Raw genomic sequence first — 12,858 nt, forward strand, 5'->3', positions numbered from 1 at the left:
TAGCCCCTTGGTATGGGGCCCTCATGTGGGAGACAATGGAACCCAAGACCTCTCTAAGGTCTTATCTAAGGGTCATATCGATCTCCTGATTGCCAAGTTCTGCCTTGAAATGGTCTTTGGGGCTACTTTTTCCCTTCTTGTAAGGGATTTTACAGAGTGCCACACTCCCACTATCAGATTTTGAACCCCACAAAGGCAGTTAACCTGCCCTCTAATCAGGGATGCCATCCGTAAGGAGAAGGGAAGAGAGGTATGGACAATACTAGATAACTAATGATTCCAAAAAGGCAGTGCAGTACTATGGAATAAGCTAGTTTTGGATTCATAGGACCCATGTCCAAATCTAGCTTTGCCAATTACCCCTTAACTTCTCTAGCCTTCAGGTTCCTCATCTGTCAAATGAAGGGATTGGATTATGATCCATGAGATTCTTTTTCTATTCTAAATCTATGACTCAATGACTTCTTTGGGGTTCGGATTGCTTATATCTTAAATGGATTCACAAACATATCCCTTCCCCTTGCTGTATCTCCATCTACCTCATTCTTAGCCCAAGAACCCTTGGGGCTTAGCCTTACTATCTTATCCTCTAGGCCAAAGTAGAAGAATTGAGAATTGAATCATAGGATAAAAAAAATAGCCACTTCCCCACCTTCCCATTCTCATCATTTAGGACATGATACTACTATTACTACACCTCCCAAGCACCTCGTCCCAGGCTCCCTGCACACAAGATGAAGATTATTACCTTTTCGATGGAGGCCTTGAGAAAGTTGTCCAACAACAGTCGGGCTTCAGCCAGTGAACAGGAGCTGATGACCACTGATGTGTCTGTGGAATCGAGTTCTTCCTAGGATAGGGAAATGAAAGGCAGAAGGTATTCCCCAAGTCAGTCCCAGAGGCAGGAAGGGGAGGCAGATATGGGGTTAGTTTCCTTTCCAGTCCCCTAGGATTGCCTGCCTGATAGTCACCTTGGTCTCCTCCAGCTGTACAATGGTGGCCTGACAATCAGAAATGCTGTCATTGATGTAGTCGATGTTGGCCGCTAGCACCTCAATCTCTTCACTCAGCTCCTGTACCCCCTTTTCCTCCTCTGGACTCTCTTCCTGAAGCTTTTCCTTCTTTCTCCTCAGTGTTTCCTGAAGGAGAAATAGCTCCTCCCTTTTCTGTGGATGAGAGAAGGTCAAGTATCAACATCATCACCATCACCATCACCACCATCATCATCACTACTATCATCACCATGATATCACCATCTTAATTACCATCACCACCATCTTCATCAGCGTCATCTTCAGAGCCATCATCATTCATTTCTGCCTTGAATATCCTCCCTATGAACCTTCACATATTTTTACTTTTATTAGAATTTTACCTTCCTAGCTGTGTGACTCTGGACAAGTCACTTAACCCCAATTGCCTAGCCCTTGCTGCTCTTCTGTTTTAGAACTGATAACAGGGTAGAAGGTAAAGACTTAAAAAAAAAAGAATCTTCCCTAACCTTCAAAGACATTAGCTATAATAATAATGGTGATGATGGTGGTCATTATCATTATCATCAATATTTGCATCAATCAATCAATCAACATTTAAGTATCTGTTATGTGCCAGGCACTGTTCTAAACATTGTGCACAGCACTGCAAGTAAGTACCTAAGGCAGAAATTGAACCTAGGTCTGCCTGATGAGCCAGAGTCCTATCCACCATGCCACACTGGTTCTATGTAGCCATGTAGAGTCAAAAGTTAAAAGCCTGTCCCCTCCCGTCTGCCTCCCTCTACTCTAGGACACTAAGGGTGAATCTCCCAGGTATTCCTCAGCATCATTAGAAACCACCCAAAGGAAAAAGAGGGAAAAGAAGAGGAAAAGGAAAACAAAGAAAAGTTTAAATAACTACTCTGGAAAGAAAGGAAAGTCAGAACTTGGATAACAGAGGGGATGGAGAAAAGGAGAGAAAGAAAATTAAAATAAAAGAAAGAAGGATAGCCAAAGAAAAGAAAAAAGCCACTCTTTAATGAATAGATGTCTCTTTAATACCACTCGCCAGATATTTATGTAGCCCTACTATGTACCCAGTACTGTGCTAGGCATTAGGATAGACTCACAATTAATATATGATGATCCCTGCCCTTATCAAACTCCCACTGAGGGTGGAGAGCATCAGGGAATTTCACCCCAACCTCAGTGCCAGGACCTCATTTCTCCTCTACCTTGATGAGCCTCTCCATATCAGCCTCTAGGTTGATAATTGTCATCCTTTGCATGACGATGTCAATGATTCGCCGTTCTAGGGATTGCCACTTTAACCGGGCAGCTTTGCTGAAGGTCTGGCTGACTCCCTTCTTCTGGAACTTCTTCCTGAATAGAGAGGGGTGAGGGGCTCATCAGTATCCAGCGCTCAGCTACTGCTGTATCTACCCACACCAAACAACCATGTTTCTTCTGAATGGTTCAAGCAAATGTGTGTGTGTGTGTGTGTGTGTGTGTGTGTGTGTGTGTGTTGGGGTGGGGTTTAGGATTAGGAAAGGGAAAAAGAATCAATCAACCAAAAAGAATTTATTGAGCACCTACTATGTTCCAGCCAATGGAGATGCAAAGACAAAAATAAAATAGTACTTGATCTCAGGAAGCTGAGATTTTATTTAAAAAAGAAAAGAAGAAGAAGAGAGGCTGATACAGTTCTGATGGACTCTACTCAGATCTCATGGAAGGGTCCTGGGCCCCTTGAATGGAAAGTCTCCCCATTCTCCTAGCTCTAACACTCAGGGACACCCTCTCTGACCTGGCAGGACGAGTGCCATTGACTGGAGTTGCTGGATCCCCCAGAAAGTGGTTGATCTTTCGATTCCATTGGCGCACAATACTTGAGACAGAGCGGGCCCCAGACTCTGCCTCAGATGATGTGGCACTGGCTGATATCTCTGCCCCAGAGTCCATCATGGGAGGCTTCATCCCGACCCGTCCTGCTGCTCGTTCTGACATAGGCTTGGTCAGGCGACGCAGTGCAGACACCTGAGGGAGAGAGGAAACACCATGGATTCTTCATACTCCTTGGCCACCTGGAAAGTCCACCCTGGGAGACATAGATCTCAGGAGAGGGAACAGAGCCAGTCCAGCAAACTCACCATTTTCATAGTGTGCCCCAGGGGTAGCTAGATCGATAAGTCAATCAATATACTTTTCCCAAGGGCCTACAGAAACTATACAGTCATTTTTTCCAGATTAGACCTAAGGCTGAGGGGAAAGAAGGAACTTGTAGAATTTCCATATTTGATACAAAGTGATACAAAATGTACAAATGATTTTCTGCCACAACATGGAAATGCTATCTTTGAGTCAACAGCTCCAGTGCTATTGGGTAAGAGACCTGCAGCCCTTCCCATATGGACTCCAGAATAGGGAAGAATTGTTCTGAGAGTCAACAGTCTCTACCACAAGGGACTTCCTTTCCAAACTCTAGAAAAACTGGGAACAGCCTTTGGCAACAGCCAAAATGGCCAATGATGCAATCAAAGGTGTAGTAGTGGGGGTAGTGGTAGGTAAGAGAGAAGAGGAAAAGGGGGTAATCCTTGGTGGCATTCCTGCCCAGCCCCACTGGGATGAGCTCACCTCCTGGGTTTTCCTCCTCAACACTATCTCCTGCTGACGCTTCTGAGATTCCAAAGCCCGGATCTGAAACTGTAGGGTGGAATGGGATCAGAAGAGAAAGAACCTGCATTTAAGATCTCATAGCACTCTTATATTCACTGGATTGTTGTGAAAGAGGGTCAAAGCTCAGTTACTTTAGTGCTCTGACATGGGTCTTCTTCCATAGAACTGTTACTCCCCATCCCCATAATCATTTAGAGAATTGCTTTCTATTTGAAGGCATATCCATCACCCAGCTTGTACCTGTGCACAAGAAGACCTCAAGGAGAAAGAAGCACATCCCCATCTTTCTCTGGGACCTAAGACTCATAAGGTTTGATTTGCCCATGATGAAGCCTTAATGATTTTGAAGGCACTACTAACTAACTGTACGGTCTTGGCAAAGTCACTGTAGTTCTTTGGAATAAAGTTTCTTCTTCTGTAAAATGAGGGAGTCTCTAAAGGCATGTCTAGCTTCACATTTTCTGCAGTTCTATCATCCATCATTCTCTCTGAAATCCCTCCATTCACCCAAGCATTGAAGTACCAATTATGTGTTGAGCCTTGGGCTGGGGAAAAAAATCATCTGCCTTCCAGGAGCTTACTTTTTACTTCTTTCCAACAGCCCAAGCATCTTCTCCAAGTGTTAGTTTTTATGCCTGAAGCCAGTTGGGAACCTTTATTGAAAGGACGGCTGTCCTTGGTCAGCAGGGGGAGCCTTGTGGCTTCAGGACAGCAGTCATACTATAGTGAGGGCACACTATAAATAAGGCAGAAGGGAGCCTCAGAGGCCTGAATGGGAATTTCCCTTTTAAGAGAGCTATAACCCAGATTCTGTTTGAAGACAATCCATTGCACTTTGGAAAAGCTCTAATAATAGGCATATCAAGTATCATATCAAAATGACATCTGCATCTCGGTGACTTCATCCCTCCCACTCCTCATTCTGCTCACTGGGGCCAAACAGAACAAGCATGTGACAACCCTTCAGATACTTGAAGATGGCTCACCCATCGTCTCTCCAAGCTAGACATCTTCAGGGCCTTTAATTAGTTCTCAAATGACATCCTGGTTGCCCACCTCTGAATATCTTTTCCTTTACCAATCAGGATTAAGAGGAAACTCAGTTGATCAATAAAGTCTCACTCTCATTTTACAAGTGAGAAGACTGAAACCACAGTGACACTTTCTTATAATTTGTCTAGTGCTTTAGTTAACAAAATGTTTTCATGTATATCATCTAATGCTCACCGCTACCCTATGGAATGGGGAGGGAGTGCATTTTAGGGCTAATAGGGACCATAGAGTTCACCTTGCTAAAATACTTTATTTTACAAATGAGCAAACCAAAAACTCAGAGGGGCAATAAGTAAGTGGCTACCTGTCCATGGTCACTCATGTCCTAAAGTAGCAAAGCCAGGAATTAACACAGGACTTGATTCCCTGAACAATATTAGAACCTAAATGTATTTCCATTACTCACAGTGCTAGGAATTGGGTTATTTCTGTTCAGTGCTAAACTCTAGCTAACTGGGTCATTCTTGGGCATTTCTCCATGGCTGTACTCACTCCCGATATTGAAAACTTGTTCAATTATTTTCCTATCCATTCCAAAAGCAAAGATGTTCCCATTTATCAGGGTCAGTTCTAAGTACTAGCTCCTTCTGAATTTTCAGTGACTGAAAGGACTAGGGGATGAGCACGTAGAACCCAAGAAGGATTATATGTATATATGAATTGGGGCAGGTGGTAGGGGGAAGAAAAGCAGGACTCTCCTCACCTCCTGCCGCCTTTGCTCCTTCTTGAGCTGTGCTATCTCTCGGTTCCTCTTGGTTTCAATCAGCCGCCTCCGTTGCTGCTCCTCCCTCATTTGCTTCATCAAAGCAACCTATGGAAGGGCATTAGAGGGAGTATTAGCATGAAGAGTTGGTCTAATGGAGAAAGACAGACCCAGAGATGGACTGTCCAAGAAGACACTAGATACATCCTTCATGGCCTGTTAGGTATCATTTGAATGGAGGAAGGGTCATAAGGCAAAATGATAGCCAAGACCCATTATTCCCAGGCAACGTAGTTATCCAGATAGTTGGCTTAGCTTTTGGGAAAAGAAGGTCACAAGGGTAGAGAAAGTTACTAGATCCCTAGTATCCATAAATGTAGAATTTCAGGGTTGTAAGAAATCTCCAAAGTCAAATACAATCTTAAGCATCCCTTAAGCAGGGATCCTCTTAATTATATCAAAGCAAATCTTCGAGTACCTTTCAAGACCTCTGGTACTCAATATATCTCCTAAGGCACTCCATTGTACTTTTGGATAGCTTTAATTTTTAGGAAGTTCTTTTAAGTAAGTCAAAATCTTTGTCTTTGCAATATACACCCATAAGTCCTAGTTCAGTCCCATTATGACAGAAATGTCTCAGTGGCCTGGCCAGAAATGTAACTACCAAAGGGGATAACTCAAGTCAGGTTAAGAACAAAGCCAACTCTGACATGATCATAAAGGAAAAATGATAAATATTGGATGGGATATGGGAAAATGAGGACACTCATACACTACTGGTGGAACTGTGTATTGATACAATCATTCTGGAGATTGATATGGAACCATGTTCAAAGGGTCATAAAACTGCATAATGCCTGTTGATCCAGTAATACCTCTACTAGTACTGTAGCTCAATGATATTGGAGATAAAGGCAAAGGACACATCCATTCCAAAATATTTTTAGCAGCCCTTTTTGTAGTGGCAAAGAATTGGAAAGTGAGGAATTGTGCATCACTTGGGGAATGAATGAACAAGTTATGGTCCATGGTTGTAATAGAATACTACTGCACTATAAGAAATGATAAACAAGAAGAGTTCAGAAAAACCTGGACTTATATGAACTGATGCAAAGTGAAGTGAGTAAAACAAGGAGAACAATGTACATAGTAATAGAGATATTGTATAATGACCAGCTGTGAAGGGGTAAACCATTATCAGCAAAGCAAGTTTCCAAGAAGATAACCACAAGGGACTCATGATGAGAAATGCTACAGCCAAAGAAGGAACTGTTGGAATCTGATTACAGATCAAAGCATGCCATCTTCCACTTTATTTCCTTCATGAGATTTCTATTGTATGTGTGATATTGTGTCTTCTATCACAACATGACCAATATGGAAATATGTATTTCATGAAAGTACTGGTATAACCAATATTTTTAAATTTTCATTTATTTATTTTTAAAAAAATTCTTACTTTCCATCTTAGAATTAATACTTTACATTGGTTCCAAGGCAGAAGAGTGGTAAGGGCTAGGCAATGGGGGTTAAGTGACTTGCCCAGGGTTACACAACTAGGAAGTATCCGAGGGCAGATTTGAACCTAGGACCTCCCATCTCTAAGTTTGGCTCTCAATCCACTGAGCCACCCAGCTGCCCCCTGGTATAACCAATATTGGACTATTTACCAGTTAGGGGAGCAGAGAAAAGGGAAGGAGAGAAAAAATATGAATTGTAAAATGCCATTAAATAATTGTCAAAAATTATTTCTACATGTAACTGAAAAAAAAACCAACAGTTAATTAAATTAATTAATTAAAAAGAATGAATGAAGCCAACTTGGGAGCAACTAGGTGGCTCAGTGGATTGAGTCATGCCTAGAGATGGAAGGTCCTGGATACAGATGGAGCCATAACTAGATGGGAAAGAAGCAGTTTCAATTCATTTGTGGAGGGTGAGAAAGGTGGGGCATCCCTGTGGACTCTTTGTCAACAGCACGAGGGTCTCTTGCTCATCACAAGTTACCTCTACTGGGGCAGAAAAATCCTTGGAGTATTTGGAGATCTAAAGCAGGAGGATTTCAGAAAAACCTGGGAAGTTTTATATAAACTGATACAAAGTGAAGTGAAGAGAACCAGGAGAACATTGTACACAGTAGCAGCAATATTGTAACACTGCTCAACTGGGAATGACTTAGCTATTTTTTTTTAAATCCTTACCTTCCATTTTAGAACCAGCATTGCTTCCAAGGCAGAAGAATGGTAAAGGCTGGGTAATGGGGGTTAAGTGACTTGCTTAAAGTCACACAGCTATAAAGTCTCTGAGGCCAAATTCGAATCCAGGACTAACATTTTCCATCTGGGTCTTTATCCACTGAGCAATATAGCTGCCCTAAGGAACTCGTCTTCTTAGGAGTGCAGTGCTTATCTAGACAGCCTACTGAGGACTTTTCTTGCTGTCTACAATATAGTCGGTGTCCCCTGACATAGAAAAAACACATCTTCACATCTGTAAGACTATCCACCACCATGAAAGGAGGGAGGAGAGTAGTAACAGGGCAAGGAATCTGGGGTCAGAAGTCTCCACTGTGGGAAAAACAACTGTTTGAACACATGGGCTGATGGGGATATTATTGGGGATGGAGACACTAATCTAGTCCAACTATCAATAATATGGAATTAGGTCTTGATCAATGATACATATAAAACCCAGTGGAATTGTGTGTTGGCTAAGAGGGGATAGGGGTATTTGGGGAAAGGAAAAGAACATGAAACATGTAAATATGGGAAAATATTCAAAATAAAAATAAAAACGAACAAAAAAAAGAAGTCTTCACTGTGGAGACTTTTGCCTTATCTTGTTCAAGCTCATTCTTGTTGCCTCATATCTCAGCAGCAACCAGCTGCTTGGCCCGGGAGAATTTATCCTCCGGATTTTGGGCCCTGGCAGAAAACAGAATCATTGTCCATTCCAGGTGAGTCACCAGAGAGAGGAGCTGAGCCGAGCCCCCCCTGCCTGAACACAGCATCTATTTAGCCTGATGGTGCCCTGGACAGTCATTATTATTATCAAGCGTGTTGCCATCAGTTGCAAAGAGAACAAAGTGACTAAGCGAGGGCTGCCCCCTGCTCAAATTCACCAAAAGTTGGTCAGAAGGCCACTGACAAAGAGAGCTGCTGCTGACCCAAGGAGTTCCACTGCTGGCTGCAGCAGCTGTCATGTCCAGAGAGAGAAGACCTGCTCTGCTTTACGACAGGACCCACAGGATTGAGGAGCCTTAGAAGGGCTGGGGGAGGAGGAGACTGGGGGGCACTTGGGTCCGGGAGCTCTGAGCCTCGGGGAGCTAAGCCGAAGGGAGGGTCTCCCCCAATCATGGCACTGTGAGGAGGGGGCTGTCCAAGGGGGGCCCAGGTCAGAGACAGCAGAATCGAAGCTCTTATGCCCACTGATAGGGGATTTGGACCCATGAGTGGTCACACCGTATTGCCAGCTTATCTAAGATAAGAAAACCCAGTCTCAAATGGGTGGGGTGGGGTGGTGGGGGCAATAGTCAAAGATGAAAGCATAAGAAACCCAAAGTACATAAGAATCGGTGGCTAAAGTTCAGGTGGAAGGCGTGGGCCACGTCAGAGACACCAGAGACCCCAAGATTTTGAAAGGGAGACAAAGCGTGCTTTGGAGAGGGCGCCTCTCTTTGCAACAAGAGCCAAAGAGCAACAACCTAGGACGGTCCCCCCTGAGGTGGTTAGGCTCCAAGGACTGGGGTGACCGTGGAGCCCAGAGCCCCAGCGGCGGCTTCCCCAGGCTGGACCCTGTCCAGTTCCCATTGTGGGAAAGGTCAGCAACAAACAGGCCAATAATCTTCTGGCGACATGCAAACCAGCATGGAAACGGGCTCCACCGGCCATGGCCAGCTTCCACGTGGAGCCCATCCCTGCCTCCTTGCCGGCACCCCCCAGTTACCTTAGCCTTCTTCATCTCGGCCACCTCAGCCTGGAGCTTCTTGAGCTCCCGCTCGTAACGGGACTGGTTCTTGAGCAGCCGGGCGTGCTCCTTCTGGGCCGCCTGCAGCTTCTGAAGGTCCCGATTCATCTCCCGCAGACGCTTCTCGTAATCGGCCCTGATCTTGTTGGCTTTCTCCTCGGTGTAGCACTCCATGGTGCCTGGGGCAGGAGAGAGGGTGCAGGACCGAGACCGTCAGAACTGGGGCCAGGGGATGGGCGTCGTGCCGGGGGACCACACACGCACGCTTCTGTTCTGCTATAACTCTCTGGGGGAGTTTGGTGAAGTCCATCGTGCCGTGCCCCCTACACACACCCCCACTCTGGTTTTCAAGTCACGCCGGATTTTTTGTGGTCCCGTTTGGGGTTTTCTTGGCAAAGACACTAGAATGGTTTGCTGTTTCCTTCTCCAGATCATTTTACAGATGAGGAAACAGAGGCAAACCGGGATGAGTGACTTTACACAGCTAGTCAGTGAGGCTAGATTTGAACCCAAGAAGATGAGTCTTCCTGACTCCAGGCTCAGCATTCTATCCACTATTCTATCCACATGCACATCCAAAAATATTTATATACAAATGCACATGCATACATACACATGTACGCATACAATACACATGCACCATAAATACACTTACACACACACACACACACACGCACGCACGCACACCCTGCCCACCTACCCAAGACCCTGGCACTGCCCTTTAGAAGAGCCCCATCACTCAGGAGCTTTACCCAGAGAGCTGCCCCCCTGGAACTGGCCCGTTCTCCTTGTCGGAGTCCCCTGCTACTACTCTGGCCTCAGTCCTTCTTCCACGTCCTCCCACCTGGAGCTGGCCAGCTACCCAGAATCTCTGTGTGCTGGGGGCTGTGCAGGGTATTCTCATCACGCCAGTGTGGGCTTAGCCCAGTGTCAGGCACACAGTGGGTGCTTTTCTCAAATTGGACTAGATGAATGCTTTATCTTCTCTATCTCCAACAACTTGGTGGCTCAGTGGCTAGAGCCTTGTGAGACCTGGAAAACTGACATTTGGCCTCAGACATCATTTACTAGCCAAGTGACTCTGGGTAAGCCACTTATCTTCCATTTTGCCTTAGTTTCCTCAGTCATAAAATGGGGATAATAACAGCACCTCCCTCGCAGGGTTGTTATGAAGATCAAATGAGGTCATTGTAAAGTGCTTGGCACAGTGCCTGGCATACACAAACACAAATATATATATGCATATATATTTATATATATTTAACATATATTTATATATTATGTATAATATATATTTTACATATATATTTTAGAACTTTTATATATTATATATAAATATGTATTCATAAATTTCTACATATTTATTCATATATCTATATAATACTTATTTCCTTCTCCTTCTCCAATAGATCTCCAAGTGGGACATGAAGAGAGGGGGGCAGGGACATCCTGAAGGAGCTCCCACGCCCCAGACACTAACTCGAGGTGTTAGTGTAATGCTAAAATGTACCTTAATGTGGGAAATAGGTGGGAGATGTGTGTCTGTGCTAGGGGGCCATGGTGTGAAAGAGAGGACTAGGAGAAGAGCACGGGAATGCAGAGGCATAGAAATGAGCAAGACAGAGGGAATTGGGGAATTATATATATATATATATATATATATATAGGGAAGCCAAAGAAAACGAACCAAAAGATGTTTTATAGGACCCGGAAGCCTGAAGATATGACTCCACTTATTTGGAATGGAAGTTACAGGGCTGGACAAGTCTGCCGGTTGCACATCAATCAACCAATTATGAAGGGGCAGCAAGGTGAGTCAGTGGATAAGAGAGCCAGTTCTGGAGATGGGAGGTCCTGGGTTCAAATGTGGCCTCAGGTACTTCCTAGATGTGTGACCCTGGGCAAGTCACTTAACCCCCATTTGCCTAGTCCTTACTAACTAACTCTTCTGCCTTGGAACTGATACTTAGTATTGATCTAAAGTAAGAGTTTTTTTTTAAATCGATAATCAATAAATATTTATTAGTACCCATTGTGTGCCTGGCACTGTGCTAAGTCTACACTGGCATGATGAGAATACCCTGCACAGCCCCCAGCACATAGAGATTCTGGCCGGCTCCAGGTGGGAGGACCGGGAAGAAGGACCGAAGGCAGAGTAGTAGCAGGGGACTCCGACAAGGAGAACGGGCCAGTTCCAGGGGGGCAGCTCTCTAGGTAAAGCTCCTGAGGGATGGGGCTCTTCTAGAGGGCAGTGCCAGGGTCTCAGGCAGGTGGGCAGGTTCGGATATGTAGCAGTGTGTGTGTGTGGGTAAGTACATGTTTATTGTATGTGCATAGTTGTACATAAATGTCTACTGTAAATGTGTGTGTGTGTGTTGTCTGGGTAGGGACAGTGTGTGCGTGTGTATGAAACCGTAGGGGTGTGTGTACATACTGAGGTTCTGGAGCACTCGGTCCCGCTCGAGCTGGGTGTCCCGGATCTTGTTCTGTAGCAGGATCAGCTTCTCCTCATACTGGTGCTTCAGAGTCTGCAGTCGGCGCTGGCTGTTCTCCAGCTCATCGATCAGCTTCTGCTTGATCTCGATCTCACAGGTCAAGTCGGCCAGGTCAGCTTGGAAGTTCACCTCTGTGTGTGGAGGAGATGGGAATTTGGGGAGGGGAGAGAGAGAGAGAGGCATAAGAGAAGGCAGCAACATTGGATAAAGGTCTTGACGCAGGACTCCGGCAAACTTGGGCTCACATCTGCCCTCAGACACTCCCTAGCTGTCTGCCTTAGTTTCTTCAGCTGTAAAATGGGGATAATAATAGTACCTACACCTCCCAGGGTTGTTGCAAGGATGAAATGAGATATCTATAAAGAGCTTTGCAAACCCTAAAGGTACTATATGAATGCTAGCTATTATTATTAGAAATGTAGGACCTGAGAGTAGTTAGGTGACTCAGTGGATTGAGAGCCAGGCTTAGAGAGAGGGGGTTCTGGGTTCAGATGTGACCACAGATATTTCCTAGCTGGGCGACCCTGGGCAACTCATTTAACCCTCATTGCCTAGCCCTTACTGCTCTTTTGCCTTTATGCCAATACACAATATTGATTCTAAAATGGAAGATAATAGTTTAAAAAAAGGAGGGAGTTGGACTTGATGGGCCCTTCTAGAATTAAGTTTATGATCTATAATCCTGCTTGGTAGCTAGCTCCACCTACCACAAGTCTCCCCCCTCCCTCCCCTCTATTCAGTCACCAAAGTGCTTTTCCTGACTCTTAGGTCTGGTCTTGTAATACTCTAACTCAACAAACTCCAGTGGTTCCCTATTACTTCCAGGATCAAATCCAAAATCCTGTTTGGCATTCAAAGCCCATCATAATGTAGTGATGCTCTCTTCCCCTCTTGGCACATAGTAGATGCTCAATATATGTTTCCTGACTATGGGGTTCTCATTGGCAAGACCAGGTATGACTCTCAATCTGATTTCCTTTTTTTTTTTTAA

At 44.7% G+C, this 12,858-nt stretch overlaps 1 protein-coding gene across 1 annotated transcript in view; it reads right to left on the minus strand.

The window, feature by feature from the left end:
• The window catches only part of KIF21B (kinesin family member 21B), a 75,155-nt gene that overhangs the window by 22,104 nt on the left and 40,193 nt on the right, over positions 1–12,858 (minus strand). The window contains exons 13-20 of the mRNA XM_044674918.1: positions 11,807–11,996; positions 9,352–9,551; positions 5,407–5,514; positions 3,609–3,677; positions 2,782–3,011; positions 2,210–2,357; positions 972–1,166; positions 749–850 (exon numbers count right to left, since the gene is read on the minus strand). Coding sequence (XP_044530853.1) covers positions 749–850; positions 972–1,166; positions 2,210–2,357; positions 2,782–3,011; positions 3,609–3,677; positions 5,407–5,514; positions 9,352–9,551; positions 11,807–11,996 — 1,242 coding nt within the window. The remainder of the gene's footprint in view (positions 1–748; positions 851–971; positions 1,167–2,209; positions 2,358–2,781; positions 3,012–3,608; positions 3,678–5,406; positions 5,515–9,351; positions 9,552–11,806; positions 11,997–12,858) is intronic.

The sequence above is a fragment of the Gracilinanus agilis genome, chromosome 4, assembly GCF_016433145.1.
Source record: "Gracilinanus agilis isolate LMUSP501 chromosome 4, AgileGrace, whole genome shotgun sequence".
NCBI classification, from domain to species: Eukaryota; Metazoa; Chordata; class Mammalia; order Didelphimorphia; family Didelphidae; genus Gracilinanus; species Gracilinanus agilis.